At 44.5% G+C, this 21,228-nt stretch overlaps 1 protein-coding gene across 2 annotated transcripts in view; it reads left to right on the forward strand.

Moving 5' to 3' along the window:
* Window positions 1-21,228, forward strand: part of CEP112 (centrosomal protein 112) — a 3,147,769-nt gene that overhangs the window by 168,822 nt on the left and 2,957,719 nt on the right. For both annotated transcript variants that reach the window (XR_011305153.1, XM_069655053.1), the window contains exon 5: window positions 5,827-5,914. Coding sequence is in view for 1 of the 2 variants with exons in the window: in XM_069655053.1 (XP_069511154.1) it covers window positions 5,827-5,914 (88 nt within the window). In the remaining variant the exon portion in view is untranslated. The remainder of the gene's footprint in view (window positions 1-5,826; window positions 5,915-21,228) is intronic.

Raw genomic sequence — 21,228 nt, forward strand, 5'->3', positions numbered from 1 at the left:
ATTGTGCATGCCTGAACACGCAAGTAACCCTGGAAGCGCAGAGTTGAAATCAAGAACTGCCAGGTAGCACCAGCGCACCGGCATGATGACTAAAAGTTAAAACCCTGCTGCTTTCACAGCCCAGGTGAACTTTCCCCAACTCTGAACTTGTCGCGGCGGAAAGTCTGACTCCTGGGAACGCGGCTCCCCGCGCTCGTGTTCCCCCGGCCGTAGGTCATGTTCCTTTTGATGGCTGCCGGGAAAGCACCCGCACTTGACATTCAGTTTCCCAAACACCACTTCAAGCTCCTCAACTCGGGACGCACCCGAAGGGGCAGAGTGCCGAATTGTCTGGTGTTGCACAGTATATAACAAAGAAACGACACCTGCTCTTACAAGTAAGAGTTACAGCACCACACGGAGCTGAAAAGAAGATGGATTTGTATATCCGCTACAATTAAACCGGGTTACTCTGATGACAAGGCAGTGCCAGGTCACACCTTTTCTGCCTTTGAGCGGGGGAGGGTACAATAATGCCCCAAAAGAGGGAAATGCGCCCATAGTGTCTACAGTAGGAGGATGGAATAACACGGACCTCAAATGAAAGGGCAAAGTAGACGAACAATGATGCCACTTCTGGGAACTGTGTATTCTTCAAACCATCCGAGTTATAGATCTATGTGTATTGCGCTGGGTGTTATTGACGCAACAGAGATACAGCGAATGGGTATCGCAATCTGGTTACAATTAGTAGGACAGACTGGTCAAGGTACACCTGGGAGGAAATGGAAGGCGATGCATCTGTTTGATTATGATAGGTTATATATACACACACAAGTTTCTTAGTGCGGACCCGGGGATCGAAATTGTGTTGTTCGTCGTCGTACTGTACTGTTGAGTCCCTGCTGCTGCATTTTTGGGGCCCTACCTTGTCCCCTTCTGCTATATGAGAAGAAGCAAAGCGTGTTCCCTAATTTATACCCCCGCCCCGCTGAACGCATTGATAGCAGACAATTTGACAGCACTGCAAATAAACTCATGTAAATAAAACCAATTTAAAACACAACTTACTAACGACAAACGGTTTCCGTTGCACATGAACGATTTGATTAAAAAATATGGTGCAAAAATGGAAAGGCAATCGAACCTTTTGTGCAAATCCTGGCTCCATATTTATTGAGAGTTCCTGCTGGTGGGGACAGGAGCTATTGTTTTCAGCAAATTCTAGTCCCTCAACTTGATTGGCGACTGCAGCGGCATGTGCAAATATACACAGCCACACCCCTCCAGGTGCCAGCGTTGCCCAGATAGCCCTTTTCTGTGCATTCTCTGCCCCCCCCCCTCATTTTGTTTTTTTTTTCTTTAATGCAGCCTGCCTGTCTCCTAGAATCAGAAATGGAGCCTTCCAGGCATGCTTTCTGAACAGCAGAGTTAAGATGGAGGCTCACATCTCGGGGTCCCTTTTCAGTACCACGTTAGCCAAGTCACCCAGGCCAGAACCCCTGGATTTCTTCTGGTGTCTCTGTCAAAGTCGAATTTGTGAGCCCTTACTAGAGTGCGGATAACATATCCCCCTCTACCTCTTGCCTCTGGAGTAGTTTTTATGTAATCACCAGACCACCTTACTCATTATATTGGTTACTAGCTGCGCTTTGCTGTTACTATTATATTTAAATAAGCTCCAGATCCTGCTAGTGTTACCACTTCTATGTATTTTCACCATTGCTTATTCTGCTATGAATATTTCCAGCTCCTGCCCCATCTCCTGTGTTCGTTCTTACGTTTGTTTACAGCCTTCTCATTTGCCAACAGTTCCTCTCTAGACTTCCTAATATGTCTGACCCTCTTCCCTAACACATACTTTGCATCTCGAATGGTCCTATCATATTTTCTCCTGTGCATATTACAATTATTAATGCAATGAATTCCAATTTGTAAAAATATTTTTGTAGTGATGGATCTAAACCAGCCCTAAATTTCATTACCACTCATGTACTTTAACTTTGCGGTTAATTGATGATCAAGTGTGACCGCAAGCTCAGTCATTTTTGCTAATTTATTGACAGTACAAGTTATCCTGTTGCCCCCATTATTTATATCCACGTATCCTATCTTGGGGATATCGTCTCTTCCACTCTGTCATTATAGTTAGTCTCACCAATGCATGATCACTATAAACATTAGGGCACACCTCCAATTTTTGTAGGATAACTGCAGCTACATAATTACAAAAGACGTGATCACGTGTTGCCAGTATCAGTCCCTGCCAAATATAGCTACCAGGAAAGTCACCCAGAGTCCTCCCATTCATCATGATGTTGTGGATGTCGCAAATGTCGCGGATGTTGCAGATGTCATGATGGCACTGTAAGTGACTTCAATCTAGCAATTCCACTAAGTCAATGCCTAGTCTGGAATGCCCAATGGAAGCCCTTATTTATATATTTTTATGCTATGGGTAGCACACTTATGAGTATGAACAGTGATCAACAATGGATAATATTACAGTAGCACATTCCTTAATTACTTAGGAGTTGGTATAGAAAGGATAAGGTAGCAGAGAATACTTTTTTATGGTTTCAAGGAAAAGCAATGATGGAAAGAATGCAGCACAAAAATAAACCGTATATGGTTTCAACAAGAGATAATCTGATCACTTTTTCCTCACTCCCCCTTATGCAATATGAAGAGATGAAAATGAGGGCACACAGGTTTTCAGGAATACAATCAAAAGCAGTTCAGTTCCCATTCCACCCCCTGCAAGCTTAGCGAAACAGGGATGATTTTAAAACACAGGCCAAATACTTTTAAATGTGGTTGCAATGAAGTGAACAATATGCTAAAAATGATTTTAATTCCCTATAGGAGATTCAGGGTAGGTGACAGCTACTTTGAATTAGTTCAGGTCAACACTAGCAATGATTCATGAGGGATTAACAGGTTGAAACGAAATTCATCAGTTGCAAGCAAGAAGCAGCTATTTTTTTTACAAGTGGTGAAATTGACCTATTTTGCAATTCACAGCACTTTTTCAGCGTGCGTCGATCGCGAATACGGAAAAAGGAGTTGGAACGTCATTCTGTTGTAGAGCTTAGATTCCTAGCTTTAAAATGACAGTTAAATCTCGCTTCTAGGACATACGGTTCAAAAGATACAGATGTTTTTGTGGAGGTAGATTTTCGAAAATGAAGTCAAGATTTCAGAATGACAGATGACACCTCCAATTTTTCTACCATAACTGCAGCTACATAATTACAAAAGACGTGATCACGTGTTGCCACATTAGTGCCAGTCCCTGCTAAGTATAGCTACCAGGAAAGTCACCCTGAGTCCTCCCATTCATCATGATGTTGCGAATGTTAGATGGTGCGGATGTCACGGATGGTGCGAATGTTGCAGATGTCACGGATGGGGGGGATTTTGCGGACAGAGGCAACGCCTGTACACCATGACGTTACCAAATATTTTGCATCCCCTATATATGTTATGTACCCGTATCCCCTTGTATATCTGTATCCCATATATACCCCTATCCATCTTGTCGCTATATATATATATGTATGTCGCTATGTACGTCCCTACTGTCCTGCCCACGTGCCTGGTCTCAGGTGCATATACTGATAGTCACCATATCATACCACTAAGCTTACTCTCTTCTATACAGCATCATTCAACTAGAACACAGCTATACCCCTGATAATTTGGCCTAGCTGTTCACATACGAACACGACCTCACGATCACCTCATCACTCTAATAAAACACTGCTAGCTGATGCACATTCCGGCTAGCATAGGCGTTCCTCAGGCCTAACGTGGCCAGAACCCGGTTCCACCCACCAGACTGAACACATCCAACTGATTTCCCAACACCACACCTATCACTAAGAAGCAGCTATCATCCAACAACTACACCAGCTGTACACATATCCGGTGCACCCACGCACCATACAAATCTCTCTCTCTCTCTCTCTCTCTCTCTCTCTCTCTCTCTCTCTCTTTCTCTCTCTCTCTTTCTCTCTTTCTCTTTCTCTCTTTCTCTTTCTCTCTTTCTCTCTCTCTTTCTCTCTCTCTTTCTCTCTCTCTTTCTCTCTCTCTCTCTCCTGACTTGAACTATGGTTCCTGAGGGCGTTCAACCTACCAGCGCTTTGAGAGAATTTATCATGAATACAGTATGAAAGATAAACACATCCTGCCCTAAAGATGGATTAGTTTAATCCGAAACGCGTTGGCATCAAACATCACCTAGGAGTGTTTCCCTATGTTTAAATTTCAAAAGTTATTATCAATGATGTAATTGTGATATAACTTTGTATATTCTTTGATTGACCTCTTTTGGTTTACCCGAGCATTTTTACAGCTCAAATTGTACCACTGCTGTTTTGAAATACTGTCTTGTGACAATTCTTATAGTTTACACACTGCACTGTGGTGTTAACAGTGCGATTTTAAGTGAATTGGGTATATAAACACTACAGCCTGAAACACCTAGACCCCTCTTTCTGTTCCATCGGTATATATGGTACAGCCATCCCTGTCCTGAAGAATGTGAGGACCTTAGGAGTACATCTTGAAGACGAGTTGACCATGACAAAACGCATAAATGCATAAATGCATAAATGCACCATCATCCTCCACAGCCTATACCTCTAGGCTCATCTCACTGAGCAGACAATTTCTGACTCCAAGTCATTGCCTCACCCTAGCTCAGGCATGAATCCTCTAGAAATTGGATTACTGCAACGTGCTCCTCATGGGCACATCTGCCACCAACCTAGCTTAACTGCAGTTTCTACAGACTAAAGCGCTGCTTGCCACTCTAGGGCTGAAGCGCACAGACCACATCTTGGTCAATAGAGAGGTACACTGGCTGCCAGTAAAAGCTCAAATCAAGTTAAAAACTCTCTCCCTCACACTCAAATGTATCCACCCACCTACCTCAATGACACACTTACCCAAAAACACAGAGACCTCAGATTCAACGCCAGCATCTCCCTGGTCACTGCCCCCCATTTCAGAAACAAAAGGGCAGGTGGCTGTAGCTTCGGGGTCACAACACCCTCCCCCTGGAACACCCTCCTGATGATCATAAGAAACGTGAAATCATACCATGTATTAAAAAAGCTTATACAAATATGGCTTGTCAATAGGTTTGAATAACAATATCTGTCTGTAACCAAAATTCTGCAGTATAATGTACGCTGTTATGCCTCGGGGTTTGGGCGTTATATAAATGTCAAAATAAAATAGTGATGTCATTGATGATGAAATCAGCAGTATCATCAGAATGCTTATGGGCTGCTATCCTCTCGCAGGTTAAGCATCTTTGGCAGAGCCATGACCCCTTTTTGAAGGATTGTCAGGTGCTAGAGTAACATCCTGGCAGGAGCAGTAATATCAGTATTAACGAGTGGATACCACCCTCATACTTTAAATGGAGTGGTAGGTGATCTTGCCCCAGAACTCTGCGGGTGCACTTGGGCAGCAGTTTTGTTTGTAGTGGGGTGCAGAGGCGCGGCGAGTGCCTCACGCAGACGGTTACTTATCCCATCACTGATGTTGTGAAAGAGATTGAAAAGAGTTCCTTTTTTTCTACTTGACATCTCTCAGAGAGGCGTTCTCAGAACTTCATCTGTGCGTTGGAGCAGAGAAATCACTAAATGCAGAACTTATTTTGTTCGATCACTGTTTCCTTGTCACTGCATATAAAGGGAATTTGTTGCGCTTATAGAAGTACATTGAGATGGTCGACATTTTCTAATCCAATCCTGCATTTGTATGGTCAATCTCTCAACCCTTTAGTACGCCTGTGTTTTATACATTTGTCATTGTTTTCCCTTTTGCAAACAGGCAACGATACACGTATAGTGGGAAGCTACCACCAAGGTCACACTCCATGAGCTCAATTCACAAGTCTGACGAAGAGAATGTCACCTCGGTAAGATTTTACATTTCTTACAGCTTTACCAACACTTGCCTCTTTTTTGGTAATAGCAGATTCTAACACGAGTCTAAGGTTCCATATGCGGTTCCCACCTCAAATGAAATACATTCAACCTAAAGCGTATCTAAATATAAAATATTGACTGTACAATTTTTCCAAATTTCTTTGCTTACCATGGGCATTAGAAGGTGTGCTTCGACAGGGGGAGGGGCTTTGAATTCCAACCTTTTTTGATTTACCTCTTGTCCATCCACCCCACTGCAACCCTCTTTCAACCTTTCGTCCACTAGCGCACTGAGCAAGCACTGACATTCCTTGGAAATGACTTAGCTCAGTAGTTTGCACCGATTACATGAACAAACCAGTACTGAATCGAGTGGAAGAGGTGGACAAATATGTAGAAATACGTGTTTTCAATAAAGCATCAAGTAGCACTATGTATTTGTTGTTATTAGGATTGTGCCTGCTATTTCCGGCAGCTTTTTAGGGAAGGCTTCTCCCTCCCAAAAAGAGCAGTCTAGTCTAATCTTCTCGATCGCACTTCCTCTGTGCTAAAATGAGCATTAATTCACGCTGGACTTGCTTCCAGGCAGCAAGCGGCATCATTTTACACAGTATTAACGCCATTTGCCGAGCACTTAGGGCTTAATAATCTGGTGCCCTGCAAATGTAATGCCCTTAGTCACTCTGGCAATGCTAGGGAATTGAAGACTTCATGGGGTAAAGAATGTGCACCCTAACTCTGAGCTGTTTTCTGGTACCCAAACATGACTCTATATGTAATGTTTAGCCCTCTTCCATTCTTCTAAACCACTTCCTGTACTGTTGTTATTTATTCTCTGTACTGGAATGCTCTAGTAATGTACAGTGGTACTGATGGGCCGAGGCTGCTAGGTTCACTCACCCGGTCTCTGGTTATCCAAACCACAGTTACGCTAATTGTCATTCTGTTTATCCCTTTATTAGCTTTGACCTACAGCCTACAAGTGTTCATGCCTACCTATAGCCGTCTGGGCACCCATTTATCCCGGTTGTTATTTCAGTGGTTAGAAAGTTCCCAGCACTGGACCTTTAATTAGCCTTTGATGAGGCCTATTCCATCACTAGGCCTATCTAATACTTAGTTTCAGATACAAGGTACTAGTTATGTTTTCTCGCAGCTTTAGGGTAAATGCAAGTAACAGTGTGCATACTTGAATCCAACTACAGAATGATATAACCGAGGAGAACCTCCTGAGAATTCTCACAGTGAAAGCGTTCCAGATATTGACTGTGTGAGGGTGAGCCACTTGCACAACTACTGCAGTCCATGTATCGTGCAGAGCGCTGCTTTGTGCCCTTTTCTTTCAGAGGTCTCGCCGTTCTTTCGAATGTCATTCTTACTTTAACTACTCAATCAATTTTAATTCCTGATTGTAATTATCACAAAATAGTGATCTCAAACCTTCGCAGTCCACACGGTGGGCACATTGTGAAGCTGTAGCGTCTCTTTCCAGTATTCAGACCTTGACGCAGGCCAGGCTAAGCACCCCTCCGCCCACCAATGCGTCAATCTTTCACCTCTGTTTGAATGGCCAACATCCATGCAGCTGCTGCTTGGACTCAATCAAAGGGGTGCTCCTGCTTCCCCGTTCTCCTCTGTGCTACACCAGGAATGGCGCAAGAGCATATATTTGCTGCACAGGAAATAAATTACCTGCTTTCATTTTTATGTGAAGACTCGCACATGCATAGCCATGTCCTGCTTTCCAGTCTGGGCCCCCTGGCTTCACCCTTCAGTCCTTTTCTCGGTGTGGTCGGAACAGGCCACCCACATGTGGCATGACGGGCTTTTGCAATTTTGCGTTTGTTGTTCGCTTTTTTTCTTCTTATTTCTGTGATTTTCCCATTGCTCCCTGTGTATTTAGCCTTGGGTTCCCTCTGCCTAGGCTGGGGCATGTTCCTCTTGCGACTGCCACTTCGTGTCCTTATACTCGCATGTGGGAAGAAGCGTCATAAAGGTGAGTGATCTTATTTAGAGCACACCTAAGGCTTTCAACCTCTTTCTTGGGGTAGCTTGAACTGAGGAAAGCTGTGCTCCTAGTGGTACCATGGATAGAATCCTCTCAACTGGCTTTATCCACTAGCGAGGGCTACTGAGAGAGCAACCCTGAGGTACCCCCGGTCAGGGGCCAGCCTATCTGGAACAGAGGGCAACCGTGAGGATCCCTGACCTGAGGCTAAATCATAGACCATTGCTGCTGAGGACCCCATGTAGAGTTTAAATCTGGTACAGCCCATCCGGGAGGCTCCAAAGAAAAAGCATTGGCCTTAGTTTGTGCAACACAAGTGAAACTTTGTGTACGATGGCTGATGACTCCTGCATAACCAAGGTGAACATTTTAAGGCTCGTTGTTCTTCAGCTCTAGAAGGCCCACACTTGACTAGATCTAGTCTTTTCCGCCATGTTTAACACAGAAGACTGTCCCCGAACGCCCCTCGATTGTTGTGGTCGGCCTGCACTAGGATATAAATCAATCTTTACTATCCGGCAACTTCCTTGCCTTTGCAGTACACAGATCTGTGGCTGGGGCGTCCATATTGCTGCTGGTTTGATAGACTCTCCGCTACCCACCCAGCAATCCACAGCGCAATACAGCTCCTTAACACTTTCTCTGCATCTTATGCCTCGGGACCTATGAGGACATACCTTAAGGAGGTGATGCCAGCATGTGCTCCTCCATCTGCCCTAGCAGGGCACTCTAGCACACAAAACTCACCTACTACAGCCTGCTGCTTCAGCCTCAGAAGCTCCTCCTTTTCTGTTTCTGCTTCCCCGTCCTCTTCCACTCCCCTGACAGACCCTGATGTCTCTGGCCACCTCAGCAAGATGTGGATGAGAACCAACTAAAAATGTTGGGGTTTGGGGATGACCCTCAAGATGATATTGATGATGATGTGAACTTGTCTGTGAACCTTTCATGAAGAGATGGCAGGGTTGATGGAGTTTTTTGAGCTTTCCTATCCTTCTGCACCTCACTCGGAACCAGGGGCTTGGATATGGCTTTGTTTATAAAGATCTCCGAGAGGTACAGCCTCCTGTTCAAATAAAACATACGTGTGGGATGCTTGGAAGTTATGGACAAAGCTGCACTCTGTGCAAGTATCAAATAGAAGAATAGACTTGCGATACCACCCACTGGCATACAGCTGATATAGCTGGCCTCCTGGCTTCAATGATCGGCTACTGTTGTAGCAGCGGACACTTTATACTGTAGGGCCCTTCCCCTTCCTTGCCCCTTCAGGACAAAGAACTTGAAGCAATTGGAAGGTTTATGTTAATTCAAGCCTTTATCTACATTTAGGCCCCGTATCTTCAGCCCAATCAGACACTGATCCCGGAAACAGCATCCGGCAGCGGGAAGTGCTGTATCCTAAGGGATTTAAATGTTAAACACCGAAGGGGAGTAAGTTATGCTCACTTCCAGCTATGTGCATGAGTAAAGAAATGGGGAAAGTGCCCCGTAATAACCCAATTCTCTACCCAATATTCTCCAAAACTCTGGGTATTAAAGACCCTAAAAATACTCCTAAGGCCCTACAGGTAGTGCTGAAGAAGGCTTTCCACATGTTATGCACTGTTGAAGAAAAAAAGATCTGGCACAGCAAAAAGTACTAGATTACCAGACGGACCAACCGTAAAATCCCATTTGAAGGCAGGGATAAAAAGATGTTAAAAGGTGGTAAATCTAAAGGAGCAGGTACTACAGAGTTGACAACAGGTAAATTGTTAAATGATGTAAATTGTGTGCTCTCGAGTCGATTGTTTGAAAGCTCCAATAGGAGTCCTCTAAATGGGCAATACATTCTTTCCCTGCTATTTAAAATTCCAAGCCTCCATTTCGTTACATCAGAGGATATTGTAATTGTAGAATTCTTGTATCGTGACTGCTTTGATATTGTGAAAGTCCACCTGTGTTCCCAAATCATAAAAAATGCAATTCTGGCAGAAGAGGCTGGGCGTTTCTCAATAGGGTTCGAAGTGGCAGATTGGGGACATTTGGTCTCGCCAAATTTATCACCGCGGAGGGAAGGAAATGTGCAAAAGGGGGAGGGCTGAAGTGGTACCTCAAGGGATTGTTTGTATTACAAGCATGATAAGGGTGGGCTGAGTGACAATGGATTGGGTGTTCGCTATTGGAGCCAATCTATGGCTGTCCCCCACCCAGATAGAGGAAGAAATGACTGGGAAGAGCGATTGACGGTGGGAAGGATTTTATCGTGGAATTCCAGAGGTTTCTCTAGCATTACTGGTAACCAGGCTATGCTTGAACATTTTTATGTATTTGTTTGCAGGAAACTCTTCTGATGGCTACACCGCTTGTTGAGGGGTTTGATGTGAGGTTTATCAGGGCCCAGCAAGGCTTGATGGGTCCTGCTTATAGGGGGGACTCATGATAGCAGTTAACCTCAACCTAGCCTTTAAAAGGCGCCAAATAGACCTTAATAGAAACAACATACTTGCAGTCCTCCTGGAGTGGCCTTTGTATGGCCTTAAGGCACCTCAGAAATGTCTGTTGGTAAATATCTGCCTAAATCCGGCGCTTGAGCGGATGGTGGAGGCGCTCTCTGCACTTTCGTTTTTATTGTTGGGTGAAATCCCAGAGGAGGGAGCCTCATTCATTGTTTCAATTCCGAGTGCCTGCAAAATTGCTGGTACCAGACCCCAAATAGGATGAAAATGTCTTCTGTAGCTCGAGAAAGGGGTGCTTTGGTCACACGGGAACTGGAGGCATGGGACATTGCACTACTACATGGTAAATGTGCAGGCAGCGTGCCTCTGCGCTTTACATGGCATATCTCTGCTTGGAGCTCTACTTTGGACTACCACTTTGTCTCTGTGATGCTGGAAATGCATTGGAGGGACAGGGCCTCCCTGTCCTTGTTCTGTAGTCCATTTATGTGCATGTTCTGTGTTATTTTCTGCCCAGGAGTCCATGTGGGACTCCTGGCAGTGCAGCTCTTCTTCTGGTTTGGTGTACTGACCCTTGGGATACCCTTATGGCACCCATGGGTGGGGGTACAACCCTGTAACAGTAACCCTGTAACCTGTGACAGTTGCTCTGAGTATCCGCCATTTTGGGGATACCCAGGCCCTGCCATTGAAATCAGTTGATTCCTGATAGGAAACGAGATGGCCCCTGTGGCCTCTTGCTTTCTATTTCCTGTTACCTTGTTTTTCCCAAAGTCCTGGGAAGCCCTGACTCTGTTCCTTCCCCCTGATTGGCTGTTGGATGGAATTATTTTCATATATGGTATTGTGGGGGAAGACCAGGCCAGACTGGTTGGAGCCTTCCCAGTGACTGTATGTTGTTGGTACACCCGTGGGGTGGGACCTGGATGAATGGAGTGTGTGACCAATATGCACTGCTTGCTATGGGTGTCTAGTTTCTGGTATGTGACACAAAGACTGAGGCAGCCCTGCCCGAAACTGGTAAGAATGCAGTGTGTAGTGCTGAATGGCTGGGTACTTGCCCCAATACACATTCTTTGTTGTGAATGTCTGAGAGGGAGGAGAATGGCCTGAATGCACTGTAAGCCTGATTGGCTGCCTGACTACTGAATGCCCTTCTGAGTGGTTGGTTGCCCGAGTGTGACCCAGCAGAATCAATGATAGACAGAACAGTATACCGGGGGGCCTCTCACTGCTAGAAATAGTTCAGAAGCTGATGTTGAAACTGATGCTTAATCTTGAAGCAGAGCTCGAAGAAGAACGTTGACTGCTTTTTTACCTTCACTGCAATCCGAAAGCTGCCTAGCCGTCGAAACTGATCCGAGAGAGGACCTGGCTAGTAGACATCTTCCCGAGCTACGAGGGACCATGGTGCACTGCTAACCTTCACAGAAGCGCCCTGGAAGCCAGCCTTCGAGAAACTGTCAACCGGAGACGGGGACCACCGAGGAGAACAAAGCGAAGCACTGGACATTCCGTCCACCGTCGTCGACCAGGGTTCGCAGGTTTGCTAGAACCGTTGGAGGCCCGCCAAAGCTGTGTTGCCCAGAAGTGGGAACTGCTTGATGCCGAGCCACCAACGATCAGAGCTGCAACGCTCCATTGATCAAGACACTTTGAATCCAAGGATGCTCTCGCTGCAGCGCTGACTGCTTTGTCCCGCCGGAGAAAGTCGAGGCCGCTGGCGCACAGAGGAGCATCCGCTGGTGGGTTTCCCGCCACCCAGAGACCGCAGAGATGCCGACAATTCGACGCCCTTGCTCGGCCAAAGTTCTTCAGTGAATCTTTGCAGTAACGAACTATCGTGGTCGAGGTGTACCGCATGCCTCATCCCTTCAGGATGCACCTGATTGATCGTCGACGAGCACTGCCGGGACCGAAGCTGCTGCCTCGACGCCGTTGTTCAACATTTGTTCGAGGGATCGTGACGTTCTGTGGCTCCTGCCTTAAAGGGAGCTGCTCAAGAAGGATCCATCGACGACCCGACATTGAACTCTGCTATTCCAGATGCATTGGTGTGGTAGAACTATTTTAGAAGGAAATAAGACTCATATTGAACAATATATGGACTGGGCTTGTAGTCCATCTGGGGGGGGACTGTGCCTGGTGGTAGGGACCCAGTGTTCTGCCCATTGTTTTAACCAACATGCTTTCCTCCTAGGTCATAGGTCTATTGTTGGTTCACTTTATTAACTGATAGGTATGACATTCGAACTGAGTACAGTTGATGCATTTTAATGATTATCTGGAGCACAAAGTGTGTTATTGTGATTGTGTACATAACTTGAGCCTATTTATATTTAAAAAAACGGTGTTTTCAGTGACATAATGTGTGGACTTTCCTTTGTGGGTGCTTGGGCAGTACACTGTACTTAAGAACCAGCCTGCATCACCTCCTGAGAGCTTAAGCTTTGATTGCTCGTCCAACATTACCAAATAGAGAATCTTGGCTGGGGTACTCTGTGCTTCCCCTCTGCTATATAGAGAGCAGGAGAACAGACACCCCCTTCCAGTCTTTACAGTCTCTCTTAGGTCTCCACTGAACTCGTTGAGGCCTGTGTAAGACTGGAGGTGGCCCAGACAGACCCAAGCGACCATTGCATGATCATTTGCGAAATGGCTGTGGTTCTTCTTGGTGGCATTAAACCAACTGGGATAATCCTTGAGATAAATCCCTGTAATTGTGAAGCAAAGTGGTCACAGAGGATCTAGCAGGTCTTCGATGACCAGATTCACTTTATGGGCCAGTCAGCATAGGAGTTTAACATCACCAAGGGATTTTGGCCCATACATGTTCTCTATCTTTGGTGCCCTGGTACCGACCATGCAATTGGCGCAAAGATCTGGTACAGTGGGTCATACTCATGCCTTTAATGTTGAACTGCAGGACCATAAAAAACAGATTTGTGCCTCCATTAAAAAAAACATTAATAGGGATAGCTCTAGGAATGTGCACAAAGACATTGCTTCCGTAAAAAGGAACTTTAAGAACTGGGTGAGAGGTCATACATTCTTGATGGCCATTAATGATGCAGAGAGAATGCTGGGCTGCATCACGGGAACTAACCAACAGGTTTCGGCAATTTATTAAGCCCAAGGGGATTAATTAGTACCTACAGGTTCAAGGTATCCCGGACGTTGTGTGGATAAAGCACTTTACGAAGCTATAAGTGAAAGAAGGATTATCTCTGCAGCCCCTTTTTCCATGTGAGAGCTGGGAGGGGGCTCTCTCCGGGGATACAGACGATATTATCCTCCTGATCAAGTCAGGTAAAAAATGGAACATCCCCGGCCTGATGGTTTATCGAATCTAAAGTCTAACCCGCCATTGTGGGCTGGTGTATTGTCGCGGTTGTTTGGCAACATTTTGCTCCAGTGGGAAGTTCCTGGGTCATGGGGTGCAGCCTTGATTGTTTTAATTTTCAATGGGGGATATTGTTGCCATTGCAGTATTGGCCAATGTCATTGCTGGACGTCACTAATAAAATATTTGCCAGGTTACTGTTGAAAGAACTGCAAACTTAGGCTGCTGGGCCAAATAGCTTGGACTTACGTCAGTCGGGTTTTAAGAAGGGGGTGGGGACATTGTTAAATAGTTTTGTTTTGTCCCACCTGGCTGCCCAGGCAAAAGATTAAGGAAGGCCAGCTTTTCTGGCTTTCATGGACATAAGCAAAAGCCTTTGACCACGTCAATAGGGAAGTTCTCTGGGAAAAGACAAATACAAATGGGTGCCCTCTCCCCATAATCCGCTTTCTGGAAGCCCTTCACATGGGGATGAAAATAAAGATTAGTTTAGATGCATTTTGGTCCTGCTCGGTTTGGATTGAAACCAACCGAGTGTTACGACAAGGGTGCGTTCTTGCGCTTATCCTTTTTAATTTCTTTATTAAGGATATGGCGGTTTGTTGGGAAACCACACAGACCAGCCCCCCTCTGCTGGGATTAGTAAAGTTACAATATCTGAATTATGCAGATGACATAGTTTGTGACATGACTCCAATCGGCTTGCAACGGGCCTTGCATAGCATTGCTGCTTTTCTGTGGTGTTAGGGAATGGGGTGGGGGATTTGGATCTTACAGTTAACACTGTCAAATCAAAAGTTCTGGTCCTGAACATGGAAACAGTGAACACCTTTAAATATTTGGGTTCTGTCATATATATTACAGGAGGGAAGACGGACCATGTGAAGGACCTTAAAACAAAATTCCTAGCAGCAGCTTCTCAGGTGACGCAATTCGATTATAAATTCAGGAGATATTCAGCGCTTCCATTAATTAAACTATACAGACAAAAAATCCTCCCAAGGTACATTTTTGTTGCCCATAGTTATGATAGGAGTATTCCTTGAGAAAAGTTGGAAGCATCAAGGTGGAAGTAGGTGCTGCGTCTCCCGCAAGCAGTCCACTTCGCGGGTATTCTTCATGAGCTGGGTCAACTCCCAGTTCAGACTTGTATTGAGTGGGGGCTTCTACAAATATTTGCTAACATACTGGTCCCTCACTCTGCGTCCTTCTTTGTCCTTAACTCTATGTTGGGCAAAGGAACTTTTAGAGTATTGGATCAATGGGGCCAATCTTGTAGAGAGCTGCTTGCAAAAATTGATTAATCAACTGACGAGCTGGCTGGAACCCCAAGAAAACAAAAATAAAGCTCTGCAGATGTGTAGATTGATTTGAGGGCAGAGTTGATGGCTTATCGTTGTTTCAACGACCACTTTAGGTGGTCATTCAAACATTTTAATGTAGCATCTCCATACTTGAGGAAAAAAAAAATCCATCCAGAGATTTTCGTTTTAAAATATTAAGATTAAAACTAAATCTCTTTCAGACAATGGAGATGCTGGGGATTGGGGGAAGCGTGCAAAGGGGCATGCTTCTGTGTCGATTTTGAAAAATGGAGGTCGAAACTTTGAAAAATGAATGCATAATTTGCCCTATGCTGTCCAATCTCAGAAAGGAACAAATATCGGTCTTCAATAGTCTAGAGCAGGAGGACCTCTGGATTAGGATGTTAAACACTAAGGAAATTGTGATTTTAGTAAGGGTTTTAGACTTTTTGGAAAATGTTTAGAGTTTTTATAATTCTATTGGTAATTCAGCTATTGTATTTTTATCAAATGTGTTAATGAAATGTTTTTGTAGTGTGAACTGTGTGAAAGGTCCAGCATTTTGAACTGTAACACAATATATAAATAAATGTAACTATGAGCAAATGCAGAACTCTACTTGTGTCTGAAATCCAGAAACTTTGGTGGGAGCTTGCAGTTGTATTAAAAATAAATCTCTGATCCGACAAGCTGGGGCAATTTAGGGTGTTATTGCAGATGCTTAGCTCATTGCTCAGGCTATCCTGGAACCAGTATATCCTGGAGCCATCATGTTGATATGGCAGCCAGGGATCTGGCCCCCAGGATGGATGTTTGCAGACTTGCCATTCGAAGGAGTCGAGTCATAGTGCTTGGTAATTGCCTTTAGTATGAAAATGTTACTCGCCATAGTCACTAGTGTACTAGTTCATACTCCAGTTACTGCTAAATGCCTGGCCAACTTCTCCTGTAAATAATACCTCTCTAAAACCTTGCCATCCATCAAGTATGGCCTAGGTGGATGGAAATTGATTTAAGGGCAAATCCAGAGCAATGCCTGGGGAGAGGAATCGTGGCTGTGCATCCGCACGGCTTTGCAAAAAAATGAACAGTACACAGCTTTTTATTTTATGCTGCTAAGAAACACTCCAGCCCTGTCTCCATAGGACAGCAACATCTAACAATTATGGAGGAAAGGGGACATCTAGGAGAACAGTAGCCAATGGGGTGATTAACGTTTTCTTTCCACAATACCGGAGAGGACAATACCCTTGTTTGTCTCCAAGTGAACACAGTTGTGAAAAATGACTTTCCACCTATTCCTGTGACACCCGATCCTGCATCTGCTGCTCCCCCACCCACATTTTAGCTCTCATCCATTCACTAATCTAACTCTGTCTCCTGGCTAGGTCCTCAGTAAAACCTTTTTGATCAAGCATAGATCTGCCCAGAAAATCTGAGGGCTGATGTTTTCCCACCATATCAGTCTAACCTTGACGTCCTTGCATCGCTTCCTCCTCAAACAAGTGCAGCTAATGGCTAAGACTCAAAACTATTGCCCAGGCTATTGCGATCACATCAACCATGCAGAAATCTTTGCATCGCTTCCCACAATTAACTACCATTCCTCCCGACAAAGTTCCTCCCGACAATGTGTCGGTGGTACATCTCTCTAGCCCCACAACTATGAAAACTCTCCACCAGAACTTCCACTCAGCACTCACTTTTCTAGGTAAAACACCCTGATGTTCTCAACACAAATCATCTAGCTTGGGCTACTTCTGCTCTGCATATATCAACGCATGAGCACAGTTTTACACTATCCATCTCATCACGATTAACCAAACCCAACCCGCTCTCTTTCAGAGCTGCACGATCCCGTTGCAGATAATTGTTGCCATCATCACATGACGAAGCATTTCTAAAGCTGTTTTGACTATTGTGGCTAGCATATAGACTGTGACCATATAATATGATAGGTTATATATATAGCGCCTATACACAATGTGTTTCAAAGCGCTTCAAAGCAAGGGTAGGAACAGGGGAAAATACAATGACATTCTTACAGGCCATGAACAGTAAGTATGTGAAATTAACTATCGTACTCGGCCTGACAACATTTCAGATAGTGCAAGAGCTAAGACATAGATAAGGAAGGGAGGGGGAGAGTAGGAAGGAAATGGAAATAGTCAGGCGACTACCGTACTAGGCCTGATGACATTTCTGGTAGAACCGGAGAAAACAAAAGGTGAGGGAGAGGGGTGCAGAAAGCGAGGGGAGCAACAAAACAAGCAACTATTGTACTAGGCCTGACGACATTTCAGATAGTGCTGGGGGAGGGGGACAAGTAAGAGGAGGGGGGAGCAGACAGGTGAGGTTGCTATGACGCTGGGTCCAGGGATAATTCTGATAGAGTAAGTGCATAGAAGGAAGTGAGGGGAGGAGATAGGAAAAGGGAGAGGAGGAGAGAACGGAGAGTAAGCAGTCAAAATGAGTGGAGAAGCAAGGTGAATACAATTGCAGAAGTCCGTAGTAACACATAATGTTGCAAGCCTGGATACAAGATGAAGATGGAAACAGCATGATTTAGGGCCATCATGAGAAAGGATTGCGCACCGTGAATCAATGAATTCCATAAAAGTCAAATCCAGGATTGGCCACAAGATGGTGATGGTGAAACCAGAATGTATCAGGACAGACTCCTGCAGAAAGTAGGCTGGAGGGGTGGGGGGTGGAGGGGGTGCACTTTAGAAAAATCAAGAAAAACAGGCAACACCTGTTTTCGAGAAGGGGGGCACAATGGAACACCACGGAGGGGTGGGGATGGCCTGTGGGGACAGAGGGAGTAACACATGTTGGTGCATGTTTATCTGCTGTCTGAGCAGAGGATTTGGGGCTTGGATCCTCCTGGTTTGAACAGGAATTGCCCTTTTCTTTGTCTGCCCTTCGCTACGGACGAGAGACTCCATTGATCTTAGAGTTAAGAGCAGGAAGGAAGAGGCAGGGCTTAGAAGATGGGTGGTGCTTATGCCAGGTGACCAAGATCCACTTGCACCTACTACCCATCTGCAAAGGAAAAGAGACTGGAGGGCTCCTTAAGTGGGGAAAAAGAGCAGCAACCAGATGGGCGGGGCTTGCTAAGAGTAGAAAAAGAGCAGCAAGCAGGAAGCCACCAGGCGGGCGGGGCTTAGGCTAGGCGACCAAGATCCACTTGCACCTGCTCCCCATCTGCCTCATACTTGCCAACTTTACTACCCAGCTGTTTGTTAGTACTACTGTTTCTGATGATTTGATTTTAAATTCGCTTTTCATCTGTTTGTGTATTTCGCCAGTGATTGCATACATGTTTGGTCACCAGCCTAGGTAGTCCTTCCTACCCTAGCTAGGAGGGGGATTGGTGAACTGTTTTGCAACTTATGGTGCAACTAAAGAAAGGTCGTAAATAGTGGATAGAATGTAGAGGAATGTGGTTGCATTTGATTGGGATCAACGCAAAGTAATCCTTCTCAGTGATCTCAAAAGTCACTTCATTGTACAACATTACTTTCGCTAGCTCCAAGAGAGTCAGTGCTTTTGCGAGAGCCTTGTCAAAATACACATTTGTCCTCAAATATGGGCACAACAACTCCTTGTTGACAAACTCCAGAGAGACAAAGAACTGTATGTTTTCGCTACTGTAGCACAATACAATTAAACCCATTGTAAAATATCTTGAAGGGCTCGCAATGCCCCAAGGAATATTCAGAAACCATTTCGAATTTATTTTTTTTGGTGATGTTGAAAGAAAGGAATTAGTTGCTTTGGCTCAGCGCAGCTAAATCTATTGTGAAAGACCTTTGTAGCTCTCAGCAACGACACAACCTTTGTATCCTTCATGAAAAATGCCCTTTCGTTAACCAGATTTGTCTTTTTTTATGTCTGCTTGAAGATCGCATCAGCATGCAGAATATTTCGCATGCAGTACAGTTCTAATTATAATTGACCTTTTCATGTGTGATAAATGTATTGCTTTCGCAACACAAAGCTCTTCACCTTCCAGCACCACACCATGTTTGTAGCCTTGTGTAATGGGTGGGTGTGAAATAGATTTACTACTGTTTTGCGGTGTTATTACCTTTGCCACTCAGCGTGCCAATGGGGAAGAGACCGCCTCAATTATTCCCCCATAGGCGGTCGAAAGAAGCAGCAGCACAAGAATGGATTTATATGATTTTCTCTATTTAGCATTTCTTTGGTGAAAGAAACAATTGATCCATTTTAGGGCATGCCTTTGCGGAGTGCTCCTCTGTAGCGCAGGCTTCTCTGAGGATCACGGGAGTCAGAATACCCTCCAGGCTCCTATCGAAAGATTCTAAGAAGCAAGTCTTCATGCGGAGTGCAGAGAAGCTTTGTTGCTCTTTTCACATTAATTTTGTCCTGTCCAAATCCAGGTGAAACTGTTCCTCAAATAGTAGTAGACCAATTGAGCACTATAAGTGCGTAATATTGAACTACCGTAGATAGTTGAAGCTTTCTTAAGCACACCAGGCCACATTTTAGGAATGCATGTATGTTTTGTAATTCTCTGGTCAATGAAAATATTCCTTTTATAGCTCTCTGCACAATGTTGGTTCAGTTGTTTATTTTCTACGATTACTGTTGACGTTTTTCATTGATTATTCTGCTTTGTAACCAGACCTTGGTACAGCTCGCAAATTCACTCTCAAAATGTATAATGCTTGTAGCGATTATCTATCATGTCAAGTGCGCTGAAAGAAAGAATTTTGTAGGCATTGTTTAAAGTTTTCAAACATTAGCTTGTAGCCGCTAACCCCTCAATGTTCTGTGCATTGACTGGGGTGGATACGTATGTTTCTAAGAGCTTTTTGAAAGGTGGTGTATTGCTGAATATGTGACTCTAGCAGCATTACATTTCCCAGCTGTACATAAAATATTTGAGAGCCAATATGCCATTTTAAATTCTACAGTGCAAAATGTAAAAATAAATTTTTGCGTTCTGTGCTAGGCGAGCATGAGAGACAATACGAGGTAAAACTCTTGGGAGTCTAGGAGAAAATGGCCTGAGTTAACACACTGGTAGCCTAGAGGGCTCTGGGAAGGGAATGCAAGGTATCCTAGAATTTCACTGGACTAGGCTGAGCTTTGTTTCTCAAGGAGAGTCCCCACAGATTTGTAGGTATGCAGGTATGTTTTGTCCTACAGCTAACATCTGCCCTCGCTATTACTGTCAGTGGCAAGATCTCATGGGAGTACAAAATATCTGCAGAGCTGAGGATTGCCTACTTTTGTTCTAAAGCAAGAGACCGATTTATTTTTAGCCCATGCTCCCTGCACACATCTGAATAACTGTCTTGTGTTCTCAGCTTATAAGGTTTGTGGTCTTTTCTTTATTTGCTACATGGCTACAGGCCATATTAGCAGAGGGATTACTGAGTCTATTGTGGAGTTCTGTGTTTTAGCAAAATGACTCTGACATCAAGGTGTGGATGAGTAACTTCTTTAATCAGTTTCCAAGTGTAACATCCAGTTTCTAGAGTCATTATTCATCAGATGGTAAAGTACAGTTCTCATAGACAAGCACCGGCATCCTCTCTCTCAGGCTACATCTCTCAACTCCCTCAAGAGAACACCAGTCACACATAAACATTCTAACAAGTAACATTCCATTGTCAATCACGACCCTCACTCCAAATTCCATTAGGATGCAGGACAAGACCAGATCCTTACATCTATCCTAGTCTATCATAGTGGGTCTATAGTCTATAGATTATCATAGTGTCCGATACACTTGGGAACAGCTGCTTTGTTAATTCAGCTCAGACTCCCATAGCCTAACACACAACCTACACCAGAAAATGCTGTACACACTGAGCAGTGGAAAAAGATTTGTGTGTGTCCTGCAAAGTATATACTTACCTACCAGGAAGCATGTAATGTTCCACAAAGTTTAGACCTTTCACTATTGCTTTCCCCATCTTTGGACCACAATAGTTTGGGTGAAATTGGAGTCCTCTTTCCTATCAGTGTTGTCGGTACACAAAAGACAAGCACATGGAGATTAAAGAGGTTGCCGATATTCTTACCTACACCACTGAGACATTTGCGACCTCCCTTTTTTGTGTGTGTGTGTGTGAGATTTACAAAGCGTTAACCTGGCTGGAAAACAGAGCATTGTACATAGTGGGTTGTGGGGGATTGGGAGGCATCTAGGGCTTAAAAGTGAGGGTTG

This window comes from Ambystoma mexicanum, chromosome 3q, assembly GCF_040938575.1.
Source record: "Ambystoma mexicanum isolate Mex_15411 chromosome 3q, UKY_AmexF1_1, whole genome shotgun sequence".
Classification (NCBI taxonomy): Eukaryota; Metazoa; Chordata; class Amphibia; order Caudata; family Ambystomatidae; genus Ambystoma; species Ambystoma mexicanum.